Genomic DNA, 25109 nt, shown 5'->3' with positions numbered 1-25109 from the left:
CCCTCTTCCTCCTCTGTCTCTTCCTCTTCCCTCTGTCTCTTCCTCCTCTTCCTCCTCTGTCTCTTCCTCTTCTGACTCTTCCTCCTCTGTCTCTTCCTCCTCTGTCTCTCTCTCCTCTGTCTCTCCCTCCTCTGTCTCTTCCTCTTCCCTCTGTCTCTTCCTCTTCTTCCTCCTCTGTCTCTTCCCTCTTCCTCCTCTGTCTCTTCCTCCTGTCTCTTCCTCCTCTGTCTCTTCCTCCTCTGTCTCTTCCTCCTCTGTCTCTTCCTCTTCTCCCTCCTCTGTCTCTCCCTCCTCTGTCTCTCCCTCCTCTGTCTCTTCCTCCTCTGTCTCTCCCTCCTCTGTCTCTTCCTCCTCTGTCTCTTCCTCTTCTTCCTCCTCTGTCTCTTCCCTCTTCCTCCTCTGTCTCTTCCCTCTTCCTCCTCTGTCTCTTCCCTCTTCCTCCTCTGTCTCTTCCTCTTCCCTCTGTCTCTTCCTCCTCTTCCTCCTCTGTCTCTTCCCCCCGTGCCTTAGTCACAGTCTCTGTGAGTAAGAGCAGCCTCGCGTGGGTTCCTTGTGTCTCTGTCTCCTCCCCTCGCCTCTGTGTCTTCTGCTGTCTCTTCTCCTCCTCCCTCTTTCCCCGCAGAACACCCAGAAGGCTGCAGGCTGCTCTGTGCTCACAGCCCGTCCGTCCTGCACCGGTCCCTCCGTCTCTCCCCGTCCTCTCCCTGCCCTCCCTTCCCCCGTGTCTCTCCTCCCGGACGGACGGACGGACGGTCAGCGGCGGCGGCCGGTGCGGGGGCAGGAGGCTGCTCCGGCCCTGACTGTGGATGTGGATGACCGGCGGTGACCATGGACTGTCTGTGTATTGTCACCACTAAGGTAAGCCGGGGCCGGCCGCAGCGTGTGCACGGGGGCTGCAGAGGACGGAGCGGCCCTGCACGGACTGTGCCTGTGTATATTCCGCGGAGAGTGCCTGTATACCGCTATATACCGCGGAGAGTGCCTGTATACCGCTATATACCGCCGGAGAGTGCCTGTATACCGCTATATACCGCGGAGAGTGCCTGTATACCGCTATATTCCGCGGAGAGTGCCTGTATACCGCTATATACCGCAGAGAGTGCCTGTATACTGCTATATACCGCAGAGAGTGCCTGTATACCGCTATATACCGCAGAGAGTGCCTGTATACCGCTATATACCGCAGAGAGTGCCTGTATACCGCTATATACCGCAGAGAGTGCCTGTATACCGCTATATTCCGCGGAGAGTGCCTGTATACCGCTATATACCGCAGAGAGTGCCTGTATACCGCTATATACCGCGGAGAGTGCCTGTATACCGCTATATACCGCAGAGAGTGCCTGTATACCGCTATATACCGCAGAGAGTGCCTGTATACCGCTATATACCGCGGAGAGTGCCTGTATACCGCTATATACCGCAGAGAGTGCCTGTATACCGCTATATACCGCAGAGAGTGCCTGTATACCGCTATATACCGCAGAGAGTGCCTGTATACCGCTATATACCGCGGAGAGTGCCTGTATACCGCTATATACCGCGGAGAGTGCCTGTATACAGCTATATACCGCCGGAGAGTGCCTGTATACAGCTATATACCGCCGGAGAGTGCCTGTATACAGCTATATACCGCCGGAGAGTGCCTGTATACCGCGGAGAGTGCCTGTATACAGCTATATACCACCGGAGAGTGCCTGTATACCGCTATATACTGCGGAGAGTGCCTGTATACCGCTATATACCGCAGAGAGTGCCTGTATACCGCTATATACCGCAGAGAGTGCCTGTATACCGCTATATACCGCAGAGAGTGCCTGTATACCGCTATATACCGCAGAGAGTGCCTGTATACCGCTATATACCGCCGGAGAGTGCCTGTATACCGCTATATACCGCGGAGAGTGCCTGTATACCGCTATATTCCGCGGAGAGTGCCTGTATACCGCTATATACCGCAGAGAGTGCCTGTATACCGCTATATACCGCGGAGAGTGCCTGTATACCGCTATATACCGCAGAGAGTGCCTGTATACCGCTATATACCGCAGAGAGTGCCTGTATACCGCTATATACCGCGGAGAGTGCCTGTATACCGCTATATACCGCAGAGAGTGCCTGTATACCGCTATATACCGCAGAGAGTGCCTGTATACCGCTATATACCGCAGAGAGTGCCTGTATACCGCTATATACCGCGGAGAGTGCCTGTATACCGCTATATACCGCGGAGAGTGCCTGTATACAGCTATATACCGCCGGAGAGTGCCTGTATACAGCTATATACCGCCGGAGAGTGCCTGTATACAGCTATATACCGCCGGAGAGTGCCTGTATACCGCGGAGAGTGCCTGTATACAGCTATATACCACCGGAGAGTGCCTGTATACCGCTATATACTGCGGAGAGTGCCTGTATACCGCTATATACCGCAGAGAGTGCCTGTATACCGCTATATACCGCAGAGAGTGCCTGTATACCGCTATATACCGCAGAGAGTGCCTGTATACCGCTATATACCGCAGAGAGTGCCTGTATACCGCTATATACCGCAGAGAGTGCCTGTATACCGCTATATACCGCAGAGAGTGCCTGTATACAGCTATATACCGCCGGAGAGTGCCTGTATACCGCTATATACCGCAGAGAGTGCCTGTATACCGCTATATACCGCGGAGAGTGCCTGTATACCGCTATATACCGCAGAGAGTGCCTGTATACCGCTATATACCGCGGAGAGTGCCTGTATACCGCTATATACTGCGGAGAGTGCCTGTATACCGCTATATACCGCAGAGAGTGCCTGTATACCGCTATATACCGCAGAGAGTGCCTGTATACCGCTATATACCGCAGAGAGTGCCTGTATACCGCTATATACCGCAGAGAGTGCCTGTATACAGCTATATACCGCCGGAGAGTGCCTGTATACCGCTATATACCGCAGAGAGTGCCTGTATACCGCTATATACCGCCGGAGAGTGCCTGTATACCGCTATATACCGCCGGAGAGTGCCTGTATACCGCTATATACCGCAGAGAGTGCCTGTATACCGCTATATACCGCGGAGAGTGCCTGTGTATATACCGCGGACTGTGCCTGTGTATATACCGCGGAGAGTGCCTGTGTATATACCGCGGAGAGTGCCTGTATACCGCTATATACCGCCGGAGAGTGCCTGTATACCGCTATATACCGCCGGAGAGTGCCTGTATACCGCTATATACCACCGGAGGGTGCCTGTATACCGCTATATACCGCCGGAGAGTGCCTGTATACCGCTATATACCGCCGGAGAGTGCCTGTATACCTCTATATACCGCGGAGAGTGCCTGTATACAGCTATATACTGCCAGAGAGTGCCTGTATACAGCTGTATACCGCGGAGAGTGCCTGTATACAGCTATATACCGCCGGAGAGTGCCTGTATACAGCTATATACCGCCGGAGAGTGCCTGTATACAGCTATATACCGCCGGAGAGTGCCTGTATAATGCTATATACCGCCGGAGAGTGCCTGTATACTGCTATATACCGCGGAGAGTGCCTGTATACCGCGGAGAGTGCCTGTATACAGCTATATACCACCGGAGAGTGCCTGTATACTGCTATATACCACCGGAGAGTGCCTGTATACTGTCATACAGTTTTGAGCTGCTATATATCCAGCTGGGGCACAGGAACCAGAGTAGAGAAAGGACATAACTTGTGCAGATGACAGGACGCTGTCCACGGTGCTGAACCTAAGTGCTGGGTGCCTGTATACTGCTATACCCCTGGATGGTGCTTGTATACGGCTATGTACCGCCGGAGAGTGCCTGTATACTGCTATATACCATATGAGAGTGCTATATAGTGCCTGTATAGTGATATATACCACCGGAGAGTGCCTGTATACTGCTATATACCATGAGAGTGATATATAGTGCCTGTATAGTGATATATACCACAGGAGAGTGCCTGTATACTGCTATATACCATATGATAGTGCTATATAGTGCCTGTATAGTAATATATACAGCCGGAGAGTTCCTGTATACTGCTATATACCATATGAGAGTGCTAAATAGTGCCTGTATAGTGATATATACCGCCGGAGAGTTCCTGTATACTGCTATATACCATATGAGAGTGCTATATAGTGCCTGTATAGTGATATATACCACCGGAGAGTGCCTGTATACTGCTATATACCATGAGAGTGCTATATAGTGCCTGTATAGTGATATATACCGCCGGAGAGTGCCTGTATACTGCTATATACCATATGAGAGTGCTATATAGTGCCTGTATAGTGATATATACCGCCGGAGAGTTCCTGTATACTGCTATATACCATATGAGAGTGCTATATAGTGCCTGTATAGTGATATATACCACCGCAGAGTGCCTGTATACTGCTATATACCATATGAGAGTGCTATATAGTGCCTGTATAGTGATATATACCGCCGTAGAGTGCCTGTATACTGCTATATACCATGAGAGTGCTATATAGTGCCTGTATAGTGATATATACCGCCGTAGAGTGCCTGTATACTGCTATATACCATATGAGAGTGCTATATAGTGCCTGTATAGTGATATATACCGCCGTAGAGTGCCTGTATACTGCTATATACCATGAGAGTGCTATATAGTGCCTGTATAGTGATATATACCGCCGTAGAGTGCCTGTATACTGCTATATACCATATGAGAGTGCTATATAGTGCCTGTATAGTGATATATACCGCCGTAGAGTGCCTGTATACTGCTATATACCATGAGAGTGCTATATAGTGCCTGTATAGTGATATATACCGCTGGAGAGTGCCTGTATACTGCTATATACCATATGAGAGTGCTATATAGTGCCTGTATAGTGATATATACCACCGGAGAGTGCCTGTATACTGCTATATACCATATGAGAGTGCTATATACCGCCGGAGAGTGCCTGTATACTGCTATATGCCGCCTGTATAGTACTATATACCACCGGAGAGTGCTATATAGTGCCTGTATAGTGATATATACCGCTGGAGAGTGCCTGTATACTGCTATATACCATATGATAGTGCTATATAGTGCCTGTATAGTGATATATACCGCTGGAGAGTGCCTGTATACTGCTATATACCATATGAGAGTGCTATATACTGCCGGAGAGTGCCTGTATACTGCTATATACCATATGAGAGTGCTATATAGTGCTTGTATACGGCTATGTACCACAGGAGAGTGCCTGTATAGTGATATATACCACCGGAGAGTGCCTGTATACTGCTATATACCATGAGAGTGCTATATAGTGCCTGTATAGTGATATATACCACAGGAGAGTGCCTGTATACTGCTATATGCCGCCTGTATAGTGCTATATACCACCGGAGAGTGCTATATAGTGCCTGTATAGTGATGTATACCGCTGGAGAGTGCCTGTATACTGCTATATACCATATGATCGTGCTATATAGTGCCTGTATAGTGATATATACCGCCGGAGAGTGCCTATATACTGCTATATACCATATGAGAGTGCTATATACCGCCGGAGAGTGCCTGTATACTGCTATATACCATATGATAGTGCTATATAGTGCCTGTATAGTGATATATACCACAGGAGAGTGCCTGTATACTGCTGTATACCATATGAGAGTGCTATATACCGCCGGAGAGTGCCTGTATACTGCTATATACCATATGATAGTGCTATATAGTGCCTGTATAGTGATATATACCACAGGAGAGTGCCTGTATACTGCTATATACCATATGAGAGTGCTATATACCGCCGGAGAGTGCCTGTATACTGCTATATGCCATATAACAGTGCTATATAGTGCCTGTATAGTGATATATACCGCCGGAGAGTGCCTGTATACTGCTATATACCATATGAGAGTGCTATATAGTGCCTGCATAGTGATATATACCACAGGAGAGTGCCTGTATACTGCTACATGCCGCCTGTATAGTGCTATATACCATCGGAGAGTGCTATATAGTGCCTGTATAGTGATATATACCACAGGAGAGTGCCTGTATATTGCTATATACCATATGAGAGTGCTATATAGTGCCTGTATAGTGATATATACCACAGCAGAGTGCCTGTATACTGCTATATACCATATGAGAGTGCTATATACCGCCGGAGAGTGCCTGTATACTGCTATATACCATATGAGAGTGCTATATAGTGCCTGTATAGTGATATATACCGCCGTAGAGTGCCTGTATACTGCTATATACCATATGAGAGTGTTATATAGTGCCTGTATAGTGATATATACCACAGGAGAGTGCCTGTATACTGCTATATGCCGCCTGTATAGTGCTATATACCACCGGAGAGTGTCTGTATACGGCTATGTACTGCCGGAGAGTGGCTGTTTACTGCTATGTACCGCTGGAGAGTGCCTGTATACTGCTGTATACTGCAGAAGAGGACCTGTATTTTTCTATTTACCGCTGGAGAATGCCTGTATAGTGCTGTATACTGCTGGAGAGTGCCTTTATAGTGCTGTATACCGACAGAGTGCCTGTATAGTGGTATATACTGCCTGTATAGTGCTGTAGACCTCTGGAGAGTCCCTGTATAATGCTGTATACCACCCAGTGCCTGTATAGTGCTGTATACCTTCAGAGAGTGCATGTATACTGCTATATATACTATCTGTATCATGCTGTATACCGCCGGAGAGTATATATGCTGCTATGTACAGTACCTGTATACTGCTATACACAGATGAGAGCTGCCATGTATCCAGCTGGGGCACAGGATTCAGAGAAGAGGAAGGACATGACATGTGCAGATGACAGGACGCTGACCACAGTGCATGTGTACCTCTGTATACACCGCTCTAGCTCCCGTGTGCCGCTATATACACACCGCTTTAGCCCGTGTCGCTATATACACACCACTCTAGCTCCTGTGTGCCGCTATATACACACCGCTCTAGCTCCTGTGTGCCGCTATATACACACCGCTCTAGCTCTTGTGCCGCTGTATACACACCGCTCTAGCCCCTGTGTGCCGCGTTATACACACTGCTCTAGCCCCTGTGTGCCGCTATATACACACCGCTACAGCCCCTGTGTGCCGCTATATACACACCCTCTAGCCCGTGCCACTATATACACACCACTCTAGCTCCTGTGTGCCGCTATATACACACCGCTCTAGCTCTTGTGCCGCTGTATACACACCGCTCTAGCCCCTGTGTGCCGCGTTATAAACACTGCTCTAGCCCCTGTGTGCCGCTATATACACACCGCTACAGCCCCTGTGTGCCGCTATATACACACCTTCTAGCCCGTGCCACTATATACACACCACTCTAGCTCCTGTGTGCCACTATATACACACCGCTCTAGCCCCTGTGTGCCACTATGTACACACTGCTGTAGCTTATGTGTGCCGCTATATACACACCGCTCTAGCTTATGTGTGCCACTATATTCACACCGCTCTAGCCCCTGTGTGCCGCTATATACACACCGCTCTAGCTTATGTGTGCCGCTATATTCACACCGCTCTAGCTCCTGTGTGCCACAATATACACACCGCTCTAGCCCCTGTGTGCCGCTATATACACACCGCTCTAGCTTATGTGTGCCGCTATATACACACCACTCTAGCTTATGTGTGCCACTATATTCACACCGCTCTAGCCCGTGTCGCTATATACACACCACTCTAGCTCCTGTGTGCCACTATATACACACTGCTCCAGCCCCTGTGTGCCGCTATATACACATTGCTCCAGCCCCTGTGTGCCACTATATACACACCGCTCTAGCCCCTGTGTGCCGCGTTATACACACTGCTCTAGCCCCTGTGTGCTGCTATATACACACCGCTACAGCCCCTGTGTGCCGCTATATACACACCGCTCTAGCCCGTGCCACTATATACACACCACTCTAGCTCCTGTGTGCCACTATATACACACCGCTCTAGCTTATGTGTGCCACTATATTCACACCGCTCTAGCCCGTGTCGCTATATACACACCACTCTAGCTCCTGTGTGCCACTATATACACACTGCTCCAGCCCGTGTGCCGCTATATACACACCACTCTAGCTCCTGTGTGCCACCATATACACACCGCTCTAGCTCCTGTGTTCCGTTATATACACACCACTCCAGCCCCTGTGTGCCACTATATACACATCGCTCTAGCTCCTGTGTTCCGTTATATACACACCACTCCAGCCCCTGTGTGCCGCTATATACACAACGCTCTATTCCCTGTGCACTGCTTCATACATACCATTTTTGCCCCTGTGTGCCGCTGTATACACACTGCTCTAGCCCGTGTGTCGCTATATACACTGCTCCAGCCCGTGTGCCACTATATACACACCACTCCAGCCCCTGTGTGCCGTTATATACACACCACTCCAGCCCCTGTGCGCCGTTATACACACACCTCTCTAGCTCCTGTGTGCCGCTATATACACAACGCTCTAGCTCCTGTGTCCCGCTATATACACACCGCTCTAGCCCGTGTCGCTATATACACACCACTCTAGCTCCTGTGTGCCACTATATACACACCACTCCAGCCCCTGTGTGCCACTATATACACATCGCTCTAGCTCCTGTGTGCCGTTATATACACACCTCTCTAGCTCCTGTGTGCCGCTATATACACACCGCTCTAGCTCCTGTGTCCCGCTATATACACACCGCTCTAGCCCGTGTCGCTATATACACACCTCTCTAGCTCCTGTGTTCCGTTATATACACACCACTCCAGCCCCTGTGTGCCACTATATACACACCGCTCTAGCTCCTGTGTGCCGCTATATACACACCGCTCTATCCACTGTGCACTGCTTCATACATATCATTCTTGCCCCTATGTGCCGCTGTATACACACTGCTCTAGCCCGTGTGTCGCTATATACACTGCTCTAGCCCCTGTGTGCCGCTATATGCACACCGCTCTAGCCCCTGTGTGCCGCTATATGCACACCGCTCTAGCCCCTATGTGCCGCTGTATACACACTGCTCTAGCTCGTGTGTCGCTATATACACTGCTCTAGCCCCTGTGTGCCGCTATATGCACACCGCTCTAGCCCCTGTGTGCCGCTATATACACACCGCTCTAGCCCGTGTGCCGCTATATACACACCGCTCTAGCTCCTGTGTGCCGTTATATACACACCGCTCTATCCCCTGTGTGCCGCTATATACACACCTCTCTAGCTCCTGTGTGCCGCTATATACACACCGCTCTAGCTCCTGTGTGCCGCTATATACACACCGCTCTAGCCCCTGTGTGCCGCTATATACACACCGCTCTAGCCCGTGTGCCGCTATATACACACCTCTCTAGCTCCTGTGTGCCGTTATATACACACCGCTCTATCCCCTGTGTGCCGCTATATACACACCTCTCTAGCTCCTGTGTGCCGCTATATACACACCGCTCTATCCCCTGTGTGCCGCTATATACACACCTCTCTAGCTCCTGTGTGCCGCTATATACACACCGCTCTAGCTCCTGTGTGCCACTATATACACACCGCTCTAGCCCGTGTGCCGCTATATACACACCTCTCTAGCCCCTGTGTGCCGCTATATGCACACCGCTCTAGCCCCTATGTGCCGCTGTATACACACTGCTCTAGCTCGTGTGTCGCTATATACACTGCTCTAGCCCCTGTGTGCCGCTATATGCACACCGCTCTAGCCCCTGTGTGCCGCTATATGCACACCGCTCTAGCCCCTGTGTGCCGCTATATACACACCGCTCTAGCCCGTGTGCCGCTATATACACCGCTCTAGCTCCTGTGTGCCGTTATATACACACCGCTCTATCCCCTGTGTGCCGCTATTTACACACCTCTCTAGCTCCTGTGTGCCGCTATATACACACCGCTCTAGCTCCTGTGTGCCGCTATATACACACCGCTCTAGCCCCTGTGTGCCGCTATATACACACCGCTCTAGCCCGTGTGCCGCTATATACACACCTCTCTAGCTCCTGTGTGCCGTTATATACACACCGCTCTATCCCCTGTGTGCCGCTATATACACACCTCTCTAGCTCCTGTGTGCCGCTATATACACACTGCTCTATCCCCTGTGTGCCGCTATATACACACCTCTCTAGCTCCTGTGTGCCGCAATATACACACCGCTCTAGCTCCTGTGTGCCACTATATACAGACCGCTCTATCCCCTGTGTGCCGCTATATACACACCTCTCTAGCTCCTGTGTGCCGCTATATACACACCGCTCTAGCTCCTGTGTGCCGCTATATACACACCGCTCTAGCTCCTGGGGGGCCGTTATATACACACCGCTCTATCCCCTGTGTGCCGCTATATACACACCTCTCTAGCTCCTGTGTGCCGCTATATACACACCGCTCTAGCTCCTGTGTGCCGCTATATACACACCGCTCTAGCTCCTGTGTGCCGTTATATACACACCTGTTATGAACTGGTGATTCAGAAACACAATGGACCTGGTGGTTAAGAGCACACAAAGTGACCTGATAGTTACTAATAACATAGGACGAGCTTTGAGACGTGGGAACTCTGCTGACCGCAATCCCTAATCCTATCACACCACACTAGAGGTAGCCGTGGAGCGCTCCTGACCAGACCTAGGCGCCTCGGGCACAGCCTGAGAAACTAGCTAGCCCTGAAGATAGAAAAATAAGCCTACCTTGCCTCAGAGAAATTCCCCAAAGGAAAAGGCAGCCCCCTACATATAATGACTGTGAGTAAAGATGAAAATACAAACACAGAGATGAAATAGGTATTAGCAAAGTGAGGCCCGACTTACTGAATAGACCGAGGATAGTAAAGATAGCTTTGCGGTCAGCACAAAAACCTACAAACAACCACGCAGAGGGCGCAAAAAGACCCTCCGTACCGACTAACGGCACGGAGGTGCTTCCTCTGCGTCCCAGAGCTTCCAGCAAGCAAGAAAAACCAATATAGCAAGCTGGACAGAAAAAATAGCAAACAAAAGTAACACAAGCAGAACTTAGCTTATGCAGGGCAGACAGGCCACAAGACGATCCAGGAGAGAGCAAGACCAATACTGGAACATTGACTGGAGGCAAGGAACAAAGAACTAGGTGGAGTTAAATAGAGCAGCACCTAACGACCTAACCTCGTCACCTGAGGAAGGAAACTCAGAAGCCGCAGCCCCACTCACATCCACCAGATGAAGCTCATGGACAGAACCAGCCGAAGTACCACTCATGACCACAGGAGGGAGCTTGACCACAGAATTCACAACACACACCGCTCTAGCCCGTGTGCCGCTATATACACACTGCTTTAGCGCCCGTATGCCGCTATATACACACCGCTCTAGCCCGTGTGCCGCTATATACACACCGCTCTAGCCCGTGTGCCGCTATATACACACCGCTCTAGTCCGTGTGCCGCTATATACACACCTCTCTAGCTCCTGTGTGCCGCTATATTCACACCGCTCTAGCTCCTGTGTGCCACTATATACACACCGCTCTAGCCCCTGTGTGCCGCTATATACACACCGCTCTAGCTTATGTGTGCCGCTATATACACACCACTCTAGCTTATGTGTGCCACTATATTCACACCGCTCTAGCCCGTGTCGCTATATACACACCACTCTAGCTCCTGTGTGCCACTATATACACACTGCTCCAGCCCCTGTGTGCCGCTATATACACACTGCTCCAGCCCCTGTGTGCCACTATATACACACCGCTCTAGCCCCTGTGTGCCGCATTATACACACTGCTCTATCCCCTGTGTGCTGCTATATACACACCGCTACAGCCCCTGTGTGCCGCTATATACACACCGCTCTATCCCGTGCCACTATATACACACCACTCTAGCTCCTGTGTGCCACTATATACACACCGCTCTAGCTTATGTGTGCCACTATATTCACACCGCTCTAGCCCGTGTCGCTATATACACACCACTCTAGCTCCTGTGTGCCACTATATACACACTGCTCCAGCCCGTGTGCCGCTATATACACACCACTCTAGCTCCTGTGTGCCACCATATACACACCGCTCTAGCTCCTGTGTTCCGTTATATACACACCACTCCAGCCCCTGTGTGCCACTATATACACATCGCTCTAGCTCCTGTGTGCCGCTATATACACAACGCTCTATTCCCTCTGCACTGCTTCATACATACCATTCTTGCCCCTGTGTGCCGCTGTATACACACTGCTCTAGCCCGTGTGTCGCTATATACACTGCTCCAGCCCCTGTGTGCCACTATATACACACCACTCCAGCCCCTGTGTGCCGTTATATACACACCACTCCAGCCCCTGTGTGCCGTTATACACACACCTCTCTAGCTCCTGTGTGCCGCTATATACACAACGCTCTAGCTCCTGTGTCCCGCTATATACACACCGCTCTAGCCCGTGTCGCTATATACACACCACTCTAGCTCCTGTGTGCCACTATATACACACCACTCCAGCCCCTGTGTGCCACTATATACACATTGCTCTAGCTCCTGTGTGCCGTTATATACACACCTCTCTAGCTCCTGTGTGCCGCTATATACACACCGCTCTAGCTCCTGTGTCCCACTATATACACACCGCTCTAGCCCGTGTCGCTATATACACACCTCTCTAGCTCCTGTGTTCCGTTATATACACACCACTCCAGCCCCTGTGTGCCACTATATACACACCGCTCTAGCTCCTGTGTGCCGCTATATACACACCGCTCTATCCACTGTGCACTGCTTCATACATATCATTCTTGCCCCTATGTGCCGCTGTATACACACTGCTCTAGCCCGTGTGTCGCTATATACACTGCTCTAGCCCCTGTGTGCCGCTATATGCACACCGCTCTAGCCCCTGTGTGCCGCTATATGCACACCGCTCTAGCCCCTATGTGCCGCTGTATACACACTGCTCTAGCTCGTGTGTCGCTATATACACTGCTCTAGCCCCTGTGTTCCGCTATATGCACACCGCTCTAGCCCCTGTGTGCCGCTATATGCACACCGCTCTAGCCCCTGTGTGCCGCTATATACACACCGCTCTAGCCCGTGTGCCGCTATAAACACACCGCTCTAGCTCCTGTGTGCCGTTATATACACACCGCACTATCCCCTGTGTGCCGCTATATACACACCTCTCTAGCTCCTGTGTGCCGCTATATACACACTGCTCTAGCTCCTGTGTGCCGCTATATACACACCGCTCTAGCACCTGTGTGCCGCTATATACACACCGCTCTAGCCCGTGTGCCGCTATATACACACCTCTCTAGCTCCTGTGTGCCGTTATATACACACCGCTCTATCCCCTGTGTGCCGCTATATACACACCTCTCTAGCTCCTGTGTGCCGCTATATACACACCGCTCTATCCCCTGTGTGCCGCTATATACACACCTCTCTAGCTCCTGTGTGCCGCTATATACACACCGCTCTAGCTCCTGTGTGCCACTATATACACACCGCTCTAGCCCCTGTGTGCCGCTATATACACACCGCTCTAGCCCGTGTGCCGCTATATACACACCTCTCTAGCTCCTGTGTGCCGCTATATACACACCGCTCTAGCTCCTGTGTGCCGCTATATACACACCGCTCTAGCTCCTGTGTGCCGTTATATACACACCTGTTATGAACTGGTGATTCAGAAACACAATGGACCTGGTGGTTAAGAGCACACAAAGTGACCTGATAGTTACTAATAACATAGGACGAGCTTTGAGACGTGGGAACTCTGCTGACCGCAATCCCTAATCCTATCACACCACACTAGAGGTAGCCGTGGAGCGCTCCTGACCAGACCTAGGTGCCTCGGGCACAGCCTGAGAAACTAGCTAGACCTGAAGATAGAAAAATAAGCCTACCTTGCCTCAGAGAAATTCCCCAAAGGAAAAGGCAGCCCCCCACATATAATGACTGTGAGTAAAGATGAAAATACAAACACAGAGATGAAATAGGTATTAGCAAAGTGAGGCCCGACTTACTGAATAGACCGAGGATAGTAAAGATAGCTTTGCGGTCAGCACAAAAACCTACAAACAACCACCCAGAGGGCGCAAAAAGACCCTCCGTACCGACTAACGGCACGGAGGTGCTTCCTCTGCGTCCCAGAGCTTCCAGCAAGCAAGAAAAACCAATATAGCAAGCTGGACAGAAAAAATAGCAAACAAAAGTAACACAAGCAGAACTTAGCTTATGCAGGATAGACAGGCCACAGGAACGATCCAGGAGAGAGCAAGACCAATACTGGAACATTGACTGGAGGCAAGGAACAAAGAACTAGGTGGAGTTAAATAGAGCAGCACCTAACGACCTAACCTCGTCACCTGAGGAAGGAAACTCAGAAGCCGCAGCCCCACTCACATCCACCAGATGAAGCTCATGGACAGAACCAGCCGAAGTACCACTCATGACCACAGGAGGGAGCTTGACCACAGAATTCACAACACACACCGCTCTAGCCCGTGTGCCGCTATATACACACTGCTTTAGCGCCCGTGTGCCGCTATATACACACCGCTCTAGCCCGTGTGCCGCTATATACACACCGCTCTAGCCCGTGTGCCGCTATATACACACCGCTCTAGTCCGTGTGCCGCTATATACACCCCTCTCTAGCTCCTGTGTGCCGTTATATACACACCGCTCTAGCTCCTGGGTGCTGTTATATATACACCTCTCTAGCTCCTGTGTGCCGCTATATACACACCTCTCTAGCTCCCGTGTGCTGCTATATACACACTGCTCTAGCGCCCGTGTGCCGCTATATACACACCGCTCTAGCTCCCGTGTGCCGCTATATACACACCGCTCTAGCCCGTGTGCCGCTATATACACACCGCTCTAGTTACTGTGTGCCGTTATATACACACCTCTCTAGTTACTGTGTGCCGTTATATACACACCTCTCTAGCTCCTGTGTGCCGTTATATACACACCGCTCTATCCCCTGTGTGCCGCTATATACACACCGCTCTATCCCCTGTGTGCCGCTATATACACACCGCTCTATCCCCTGTGTGCCGCTATATACACACCTCTATCCCCTGTGTGCCGTTATATACACACCGCTCTATCCCGTGTGCCGCTATATACAATGAGAATAACTGTTTAACTCCATATCAGCATGGGTTTATGAGAAATCGCTCCTGTCAAACCAATCTAATCAGTTTTTATGAAGAGGTAAGCTATAGGCTGGACCACGGTGAGTCATTGGACGTGGTATATCTCGATTTTTCCAAAGCGTTTGATACCGTGCCGCACAAGAGGTTGGTACACAAAATGAGAATGCTTGGTCTGGGGGAAAATGTGTGTAAATGGGTTAGTAACTGGCTTAGTGATAGAAAGCAGAGGGTGGTTATAAATGGTATAGTCTCTAACTGGGTCGCTGTGACCAGTGGGGTACCGCAGGGGTCAGTATTGGGACCTGTTCTCTTCAACATATTCATTAATGATCTGGTAGAAGGTTTACACAGTAAAATATCGATATTTGCAGATGATACAAAACTATGTAAAGCAGTTAATACAAGAGAAGATAGTATTCTGCTACAGATGGATCTGGATAAGTTGGAAACTTGGGCTGAAAGGTGGCAGATGAGGTTTAACAATGATAAATGTAAGGTTATACACATGGGAAGAAGGAATCAATATCACCATTACACACTGAACGGGAAACCACTGGGTAAATCTGACAGGGAGAAGGACTTGGGGATCCTAGTTAATGATAAACTTACCTGGAGCAGCCAGTGCCAGGCAGCAGCTGCCAAGGCAAACAGGATCATGGGGTGCATTAAAAGAGGTCTGGATACACATGATGAGAGCATTATACTGCCTCTGTACAAATCCCTAGTTAGACCGCACATGGAGTACTGTGTCCAGTTTTGGGCACCGGTTTTCAGGAAGGATATAATGGAACTAGAGAGAGTACAAAGGAGGGCAACAAAATTAATAAAGGGGATGGGAGAACTACAATACCCAGATAGATTAGCGAAATTAGGATTATTTAGTCTAGAAAAAAGACGACTGAGGGGCGATCTAATAACCATGTATAAGTATATAAGGGGACAATACAAATATCTCGCTGAGGATCTGTTTATACCAAGGAAGGTGACGGGCACAAGGGGGCATTCTTTGCGTCTGGAGGAGAGAAGGTTTTTCCACCAACATAGAAGAGGATTCTTTACTGTTAGGGCAGTGAGAATCTGGAATTGCTTGCCTGAGGAGGTGGTGATGGCGAACTCAGTCGAGGGGTTCAAGAGAGGCCTGGATGTCTTCCTGGAGCAGAACAATATTGTATCATACAATTATTAGGTTCTGTAGAAGGACGTAGATCTGGGGATTTATTATGATGAACTGGATGGACAAATGTCTTTTTTCGGCCTTACTAACTATGTTACTATGTTATAATAATAATAATAATAATTTTATTTATATAGCGCCAACATATTCCGCAGCGCTTTACAAATTATAGAGGGGACTTGTACAGACAATAGACATTACAGCATAACAGAAATACAGTTCAAAACAGATACCAGGAGGAGTGAGGGCCCTGCTCGCAAGCTTACAAACTATGGGGAAAAGGGGAGACACGAGAGGTGGATGGTAACAATTGCTTTAGTTATTCGGACCGGCCATAGTGTAAGGCTCAGGTGTTCATGTAAAGCTGCATGAACCAGTATGTAGCAGTGCAGACACAGAGGGCTAATACTGCATAAAGTGTATGAGAACATGATGCGAGGAACCTTTTTTTTTTATTTTTTTTTTTATTATAAATAGGCCACACAGGGATCGTTAGGTTAATGCATTGAGGCGGTAGGCCAGTCTGAACAAATGAGTTTTTAGGGCACGCTTAAAACTGTGGGGATTGGGGATTAATCGTATTATCCTAGGTAGTGCATTCCAAAGAATCGGCGCAGCACGTGTAAAGTCTTGGAGATGGGAGTGGGAGGTTCTGATTATTGAGGATGCTAACCTGAGGTCATCAGCGGAGCGGAGGGCACGGGTAGGGTGGTAGACTGAGACCAGAGAGGAGATGTAGGGTGGTGCTGAGCCATGGAGTGCTTTGTGGATGAGGGTAGTAGTTTTGTACTGGATTCTGGAGTGGATGGGTAGCCAGTGTAATGACTGGCACAGGGTAGAGGCATCGGTGTAACGGTTGGTGAGGAATATGATCCTGGCTGCAGCATTCAGGACAGATTGGAGCGGGGAGAGTTTGGTAAGAGGGAGGCCGATTAGTAGAGAGTTACAATAGTCCAGACGAGAATGAATAAGTGAAACAGTAAGAGTTTTTGCAGAGTCGAAAGTAAGAAAAGGGCGAATTCTAGAAATGTTTTTGAGATGCAGGTAAGAAGAGCGAGCCAGTGATCGGATGTAGGGGGTGAATGAAAGGTCAGAATCAAGGATGACCCCAAGGCAGCGGGCATGTTGCTTTGGAGTAATGGTGGAACCGCACACGGAGATGGCAATGTCAGGCAAAGGTAGGTTAGTAGAGGGAGAGAACACGAGGAGTTCAGTTTTTGACAGGTTTAGTTTCAGATAGAGGGAGGACATGATGTTAGAGACAGCGGTAAGACAATCACTGGTGTTTTCTAAAAAGGTCGGTGTGATATGTTACACCGCTCTATCCCCTGTGTGCCGCTATATACACACCACTCTAGCCCGTGTGCCGCTATATACACACCGATCTATCCCCTGTGTGCCGCTATATACACACCGCTCTAGCGCCCGTGTGCCGCTATATACACACCGCTCTAGCTTCTGGGTGCCGTTTTATACACACCGCTCTATCCCCTGTGTGCCGCTATATACACACCTCTCTAGCTCCTGTGTGCCACTATATACACACCGCTCTAGCTCCTGTGTGCCGCTATATACACACCGCTCTAGCTCCTGTGAGCCGTTATATACACACCTCTCTAGCTCCTGTGTGCCACTATATACACACCTCTCTAGCTCCTGTGTGCCACTATATACACACCGCTCTAGCTCCTGTGTGCCGTTAATTACACACCGCTCTACCTCCTGTGTGCTGTTATATACACACCTCTCTAGCTCCTGTGCCGCTATATACACACCGCTGTAGCTCCGGTGTGCCGCTATATACACACCGCTCTATCCCCTGTGTGCCGCTATGTACACACCGCTCTAGCTCCTGTGTGCCGTTATATGCACACCTCTCTAGCTCCTGTATGCCGCTATATACCATGTAGTCCCTTGCTGTGCAGTCATCTGGGTAATAACTCTGCCCCTTACAGCTCTGCATAGTGGTCTCCATATGGCTCCACTGTTTACTGCTGCCATATCCAGTTCTGTTTATTCCGCCTCTGTGTCTAACGGCTAGATCTACGATTGTTGATAGGACTGTTATAGGTTCAGCCTCACGAGTGTTTGACTGTTATAGGGTCAGCCGCCCGCCAGTGGTAGGACGGTTTACAGGGTCAGCCTCACGGCGCTTGTAGTTTAGATGTGTAAGGTCGGAGTCCACTTCTTGCCGGTGAGACAGTGATGAGGTTAGCCTCCCGCTGTTGGGTAGGTGATGTAGACAGTGTACATTTTTCGGTGATGGGACGTTTATAATGTGTGCGTTCAGCTGGTGGGATCGGTATGCGGTCATCATCCCGCCAGTGGTAGGATGGGTATAGGGTCAGCCGCCGGCCGGTGGTAGGACAGTTTACGGGGTCAGCCTCATGCAGCTGGTAGTTCAGATGCGTAATTGTCACGATTCACACCGTGACCGTCACCCCTACGTCACGGGTCGGGGTGACTTTAGGCCAACAGACGGTATCACATGTGCAGGGGGCTTATCTTAGTTAACCCTCCACTCCACAATGTGATGAAAAAACACACACAAGGCTATTGACCTCTTAGTTTACAGCAGGGGCTTATTCTAGGTATCCCACTGCTCTTCAATATACCACGAACTGCAGGGATTTATGTATATCCCACTTACAGTTCCACTTGAGACTTGCAGCTCTCTGGCGCCCCCCTTACTCTAAGGTCAGATGAGGTACTGCACCTGGGGCAATTAGTCGCCAGAAAGGCTGCCTGCTATGTACTGGCTATTGGGCACGCTGCAGCGACGCGATAAACTACTCCCACTTAGGCAGGAACAATAATTATCAACACCGCAGTCACTACAACAACACCCAGAGGCCGGCACACGGTATGCTGCCACCAGCTTCGATTAAACGGGTCCGAAGCTAACCCGAAACAGTAGCGTAATTCCCTTCAGGAGACTTAGGGTACGTTTTAGAGCAGGAAGAACGAAAACTAGTAATTTTATATATTTTACTCCGAAATTAAGGCAGTGTTTTAAAAAGATGTTACAATATGAGACAATTGAAAATATGTACAAGATAATTATAAAATAAACCGGGATTACATAAGAAAAGGTACAACTCACATGTTCTCAGTTCATATCAGTTCAGGCAACTAGGCTAGTGCGGGGGGTTTCCATCTGTCCCAGTGCATGAGGACTGGGTAGGAACAGCTCTTCACGTCAGGCTCACATAGACTCCAGCAGCAGATTCACTGCTGGGATCTGGCCAGACAGTTATAGCTGCAGCCTGTGACATCCCAGAAAGGGGTTGGATCACCTCGTCCCTCCTACCTCTTCAGTTAACTAACTTTACCCTAACTTTTATCTAATGTCTGTAACTCCGCTACAGAACATGTCATAGACATAACAAACCCAGCATACATCTCGTCTTAACATTGGCATTCTAATGAGATCAAATATGTCATGTGTGTGATGCGTCATTACAGAGAAATCCCTATGTTTTTACCTGATGGCGTTAGAAGCTCATGTTTAGAGTCATGGATAGATCCACCGAGGGAGTTTAAGAATATGCATTTTCCTGTTCCTATCTTAATTGGTTTGCCTAATATCTTACAAAAACAGAACATAGGACTTTCATGGATTCTGGGAGCTTCTCTACCAGTTTAAGCTGGTACAACTGTCTATGCAGCTATGCCAGTTGTAAATTCCATTCTTCCCCCCCCCCCACGTACATTGGCAAGGCAGCTTGACATTGCCTGAGTGAAAGAGAAGGGTTTTTTTTTTAGCCCACAGCCTGGCTAACAAGAGAAACTAAACTTATATGATATTTCATACAATTTCGTGACAGTAATGTTGGTGTCCACTTCTTGCCGGTGAGACAGTGATAGGGTTAGCCTCCCGCTGTTGGGTTGGTGATGTAGTCAGTGTACATGTTTCGGTGATGGGACGTTTATAAGGTCAGTGTTCAGCTGGAGGGATCGATATAGGGTCATCATTCTGCCAGTGGTAGAATGGGTATAGGGTCAGCCGCCCGCCGGTGGTAGGACGGTTTACAGGGTCAACCTCATGCAGCTGGTAGTTCTGATGTGTAAGGTCCGTGTCTACTTCTCGCCGTTGAGACAGTGATAGGGTTAGCCTACCACTGTTGGGTAGGTGATGCAATCAGTGTACGTGTTTCGGTGATGGCAAGTTTATAATGTCTGCGTTCAGCTGGTGGGATCGGTATAGGATCAGCCTCCGGCTGATGGTAGGACAGATATGATATTAGCCTCCCACCAGTGGTAGGACTGTTATGGGGCCATCTTTTTGCTGGTGGTAGGATGGTTATAGTGTTATTGTCCATGTTATAGGGTCAGTCACCCATCGGTGGTGGGACAGTTACAGTATAAGACCAGCCTCCTTCTGCTTATAGGACTGCAAGAGGGTTATTGTCAACATCTCGGTGGCGAGACGGTGATGGGGTCAGCATCCTGCCATTGGTTTGGTGAGTGTCCATGTCTCTGTGGTAGGACTGGTGTTATAGATATCATTGTAAAATCTATGGAGTTCTCACATTTACATTGAAGTATGGATTGAATGGAGCGAAGTCTAGCTCCATGAGCTCCTGATGACCCCTAACGATAGAAAGCAGAGGGTGGTTATAAATGGTATAGTCTCTAACTGGGTCGCTGTGACCAGTGGGGTACCGCAGGGGTCGGTATTGGGACCTGTTCTCTTCAACATATTCATTAATGATCTGGTAGAAGGTTTACACAGTAAAATATCGATATTTCCAGATGATACAAAACTATGTAAAGCAGTTAATACAAGAGAAGATAGTATTCTGCTACAGATGGATCTGGATAAGTTGGAAACTTGGGCTGAAAGGTGGCAGATGAGGTTTAACAATGATAAATGTAAGGTTATACACATGGGAAGAAGGAATCAATATCACCATTACACACTGAACGGGAAACCACTGGGTAAATCTGACAGGGAGAAGGACTTGGGGATCCTAGTTAATGATAAACTTACCTGGAGCAGCCAGTGCCAGGCAGCAGCTGCCAAGGCACACAGGATCATGGGGTGCATTAAAAGAGGTCTGGATACACATGATGAGAGCATTATACTGCCTCTGTACAAATCCCTAGTTAGACCGCACATGGAGTACTGTGTCCAGTTTTGGGCACCGGTGCTCAGGAAGGATATAATGGAACTAGAGAGAGTACAAAGGAGGGCAACAAAATTAATAAAGGGTATGGGAGAACTACAATACCCAGATAGATTAGCGAAATTAGGATTATTTAGTCTAGAAAAAAGACGACTGAGGGGCGATCTAATAACCATGTATAAGTATATAAGGGGACAATACAAATATCTCGCTGAGGATCTGTTTATACCAAGGAAGGTGACGGGCACAAGGGGGCATTCTTTGCGTCTGGAGGAGAGAAGGTTTTTCCACCAACATAGAAGAGGATTCTTTACTGTTAGGGCAGTGAGAATCTGGAATTGCTTGCCTGAGGAGGTGGTGATGGCGAACTCAGTCGAGGGGTTCAAGAGAGGCCTGGATGTCTTCCTGGAGCAGAACAATATTGTATCATACAATTATTAGGTTCTTAAGTTAAAAAACACAGTGAACACCTACTAAACACCATAAATCAAACCTAAATTAGGAATAAAATCATAATGTGTCTCAGGAGGTTAGGGTGCACTGTGAAGGTTACAGTGAATACACACTGAGAATTATTATTAGGTTCTGTAAAAGGACGTAGATCCGGGGATTTATTATGATGGAATATAGGCTGAACTGGATGGACAAATGTCTTTTTTCGGCCTTACTAACTATGTTACTATGTTACTATGTTATGTTAACGGAGGCTGAGACACCCCTTGTTGGCAACAGGTAATTAGAAGGGATTATTTGATAGGTAACAGACACCATTCAATCTTTCTTCTCTTGCAGAAGTATGGTGAAGGTGACAGGTTTATGGCCTGTGTAGATGCCCTATGCCCCTAGCCTCCCTGTTTACAGAGAACTGCAGACTGCTTTGTTCCCAGTCCAAGTTATGAATTTGAACAGCAAGGCTCCTACAGTTATACAACTCATAAACGTAACGTATTGACTTGCGTCACTGGTCGGTGACCATATGAAATTAAATATCCGTCGGATGGATGATGCTATCCATACCATGTTTCCTATCTGTGGAAAGTTAAACTTGTGTAAGAAAATATGACAGTAATAACTCCCGCCTGGGACCTCCAGGGGCAGAGATGTCATAATTTATGATATTCTCAAATTCTTCTATGAATGATCCACATCCAGTGGTCACCAGAGGGGAGCTATGTACGGGTATCTTGTGTTGATAAAAACAAATAGCAAATTATGATTTTTGTCTGTCCTGGCAGATGCAGTTAACTGTAGTTATGTCCGTTGCCCCCAAAAACAAAGCACTCACCTTCATAAAAGCCAGAGACAACTGTTCGGCATAAGGTTTATTACATTTCTTCTGTTTATCCTTTTTCTTTTGTGACTGTACATACTGTATTGTCTTGTCCATTTTGTAACATCTTTGTATATTTTTATAAACACTGCCTACTTTTTTGGATTAAATATATAAAATGTAATAGCTTTGTTCCTTTTGCTCTGTAAGCGGCACTCCTGAATCCATACGTTACCTGTAATGGGTGTCCAGTCGGCCTGTATAAGGATTGGTGATGGATGGTAGTTTTTCATGGGTTATTGAGAGCTTGGTGGAGATCGTACTGGAGAGAGAGTGTGTGTCTCTATATATTGATATCAATATCCTCGTCCATCAATCGTCAGATAATTGCATAGTAGTCCAGTGGGCTGGAGGCAGCAGAGTGATGTCTTTGATGACGGGTATAGACTCCCCTCCCTCTGGTGGTAGGACAAGTATAGGGTTAGTGTCCAAGTCAGTGGTGGAATGGTGATGAGGTCAGCCTCCCGCCGGTGATGGTATGGGGTTAACCTCCCGCCGGTGACAGGATGGGTATGGGGTCAACCTCCCGCCGGTGATGGGATGTGTATGGGGTCAACCTCCCGCCGGTGACGGGATGGGTATGTGGTCAACCTCCCGCCGGTGACGGGATGGGTATGGAGTCAACCTCCCGCCAGTGATGGGATGGGTATCTGGTCAGTCTCTCACTAGTGATGGGACGGGTATGGGGTCAAACTCCTGCCGGTGATGGGACGGGTATGGGGTCAACCTCCCACCGGTGATAGGATGGGTATCCGGTCAACCTCCCACCGGTGATGGGATGGGTATCGGGTCAACCTCCCGCCGGTGATTGGATGGGTATGGGGTTAATCTCCCGCCGGTGATGGGATTGGATTGGAATGGAATCAGCCTCCTGCCAGTGGTGGGACGGGTATGGGGTGACTGGCTGTTTTCATTCCCTCTTCATCCCTCTCTTCTGGATGATGAGAAGTGGATCAGCCTCTTCACGATGTGATTAACACAGAGAAGTCTCGGGGGGGCTTTACATTCTCACTGCAGAATTTCTTAATTATGTTTTTAATCTAATAATTATCCTAATTTTTACTTTTTTTAATGTTCATGGAGATGTCCCTTGTGTCCGTTATGTCACGGGTGCTGCAGTACAATACCCAGCATGCTCACCCGACAGGTCTAATCGTATTCTCTATACTGATTTCCTTTACGGTGTGTGTGCCCAACATCTCTACATGTGCAAGAGCTGGAAAGTGCCAACTGCAGCCCCAGAACTGCAGCCCCAGAAGTATAGCTCCAGAAATATAGCCCCAGATCGGAACTATGGCCCCAGACGTATAGCCCCAGAAATACGGCCCCAGAACTACAGCCCGAGCAGGATGTGCTGATCCCCAATCTGTTATCTCCATGCTCTACAGAACAGAGAACAGATCAGACGTTTGACAGGAAATTACCTCATTCAGAAACTGATGGCAGTGACACATTTCAGAAGAGTTTGGAAAGAGTTAACAAAAGACCAGAGAAGAGTTCCTGATGAAAAAGCCACCTGGTCAGATGACTGGATAAAGAGCATGTAAGAGAGGCAGTGTCTCCCAAAAGCAAAGTTGGTCGTAGGTCACCAATCGGTGACAACCACGTCTGAAAATGGTGGAACAACCCCAGAAAAATGTTCCTCAGCGTAAAATTGTAAAGATTATTGTTATTTATTTATATAGCACCATTAATTCCATGGTGCTGTACATAAGAAAGGGGTTACATACAGGGTTATAGATATCGTTAACAGTAAACAAATTTACAGTGACAGACTGGTGCAGAGGGGAGAGGACCCTGTCCTTGCAGACTTACATTCTATGGGATAGTGGGGAAGAGACAGAAGGTCGGGGGTGCAGCAGCACTGGTGGTGGTGAGGCGGCAGCAGCTCTGGTGGTGGTGAGGCGGCAGCAGCTCTGGTAGTGGTGAGGCGGCAGCAGCTCTGGTGATGGTGAGGCGGCAGCAGCTCTGGTAGTGGTGAGGCGGCAGCAGCTCTGGTGGTGGTGAGGCGGCAGGTCGGGTGGTGGCGAGGCGGCAGAATGGTGAGTGCAGGCTGTAGGCTTTCCTGAAGAGATGGGTTTTCAGGTTCCGTCTGAAGGATCCGAGGGTGGTGGATAATCGGACGTGTTGATAATAAAAGAAAGAACCTGGCACTCAACTTAATGCTCCTGAGATTTTAATGGTAGTAGCCAAAAAAACGTTTCGGTCCTATATCTGGACCTTCATCAGTTACGTACTATGATGAAAAAGTGAATGACTGTAGTGTCATATAAGGCACAGCATGGTCTGCGTCTGGTATTGGCGCAGATAGGTTTAGGCACACAGATTGGACTTATTAACGCTGATAGG

At 48.7% G+C, this 25109-nt stretch overlaps 1 protein-coding gene across 2 annotated transcripts in view; it reads left to right on the top strand.

Annotated features, from left to right (window-relative positions):
* The first annotated feature begins 533 nt into the window (after positions 1–533).
* DLG4 (discs large MAGUK scaffold protein 4) overlaps positions 534–25109 on the top strand; it is a 310322-nt gene continuing 285746 nt past the window's right edge. For both annotated transcript variants that reach the window (XM_069767620.1, XM_069767619.1), the window contains exon 1: positions 534–858. In XM_069767620.1, the coding sequence (XP_069623721.1) occupies positions 829–858 (30 nt within the window). In that variant the 5' untranslated portion in view covers positions 534–828. The remainder of the gene's footprint in view (positions 859–25109) is intronic.

This window comes from Ranitomeya imitator, chromosome 4, assembly GCF_032444005.1.
Source record: "Ranitomeya imitator isolate aRanImi1 chromosome 4, aRanImi1.pri, whole genome shotgun sequence".
NCBI classification, from domain to species: domain Eukaryota; kingdom Metazoa; phylum Chordata; class Amphibia; order Anura; family Dendrobatidae; genus Ranitomeya; species Ranitomeya imitator.
This window is presented reverse-complemented; position numbering and strand designations above follow the sequence as displayed.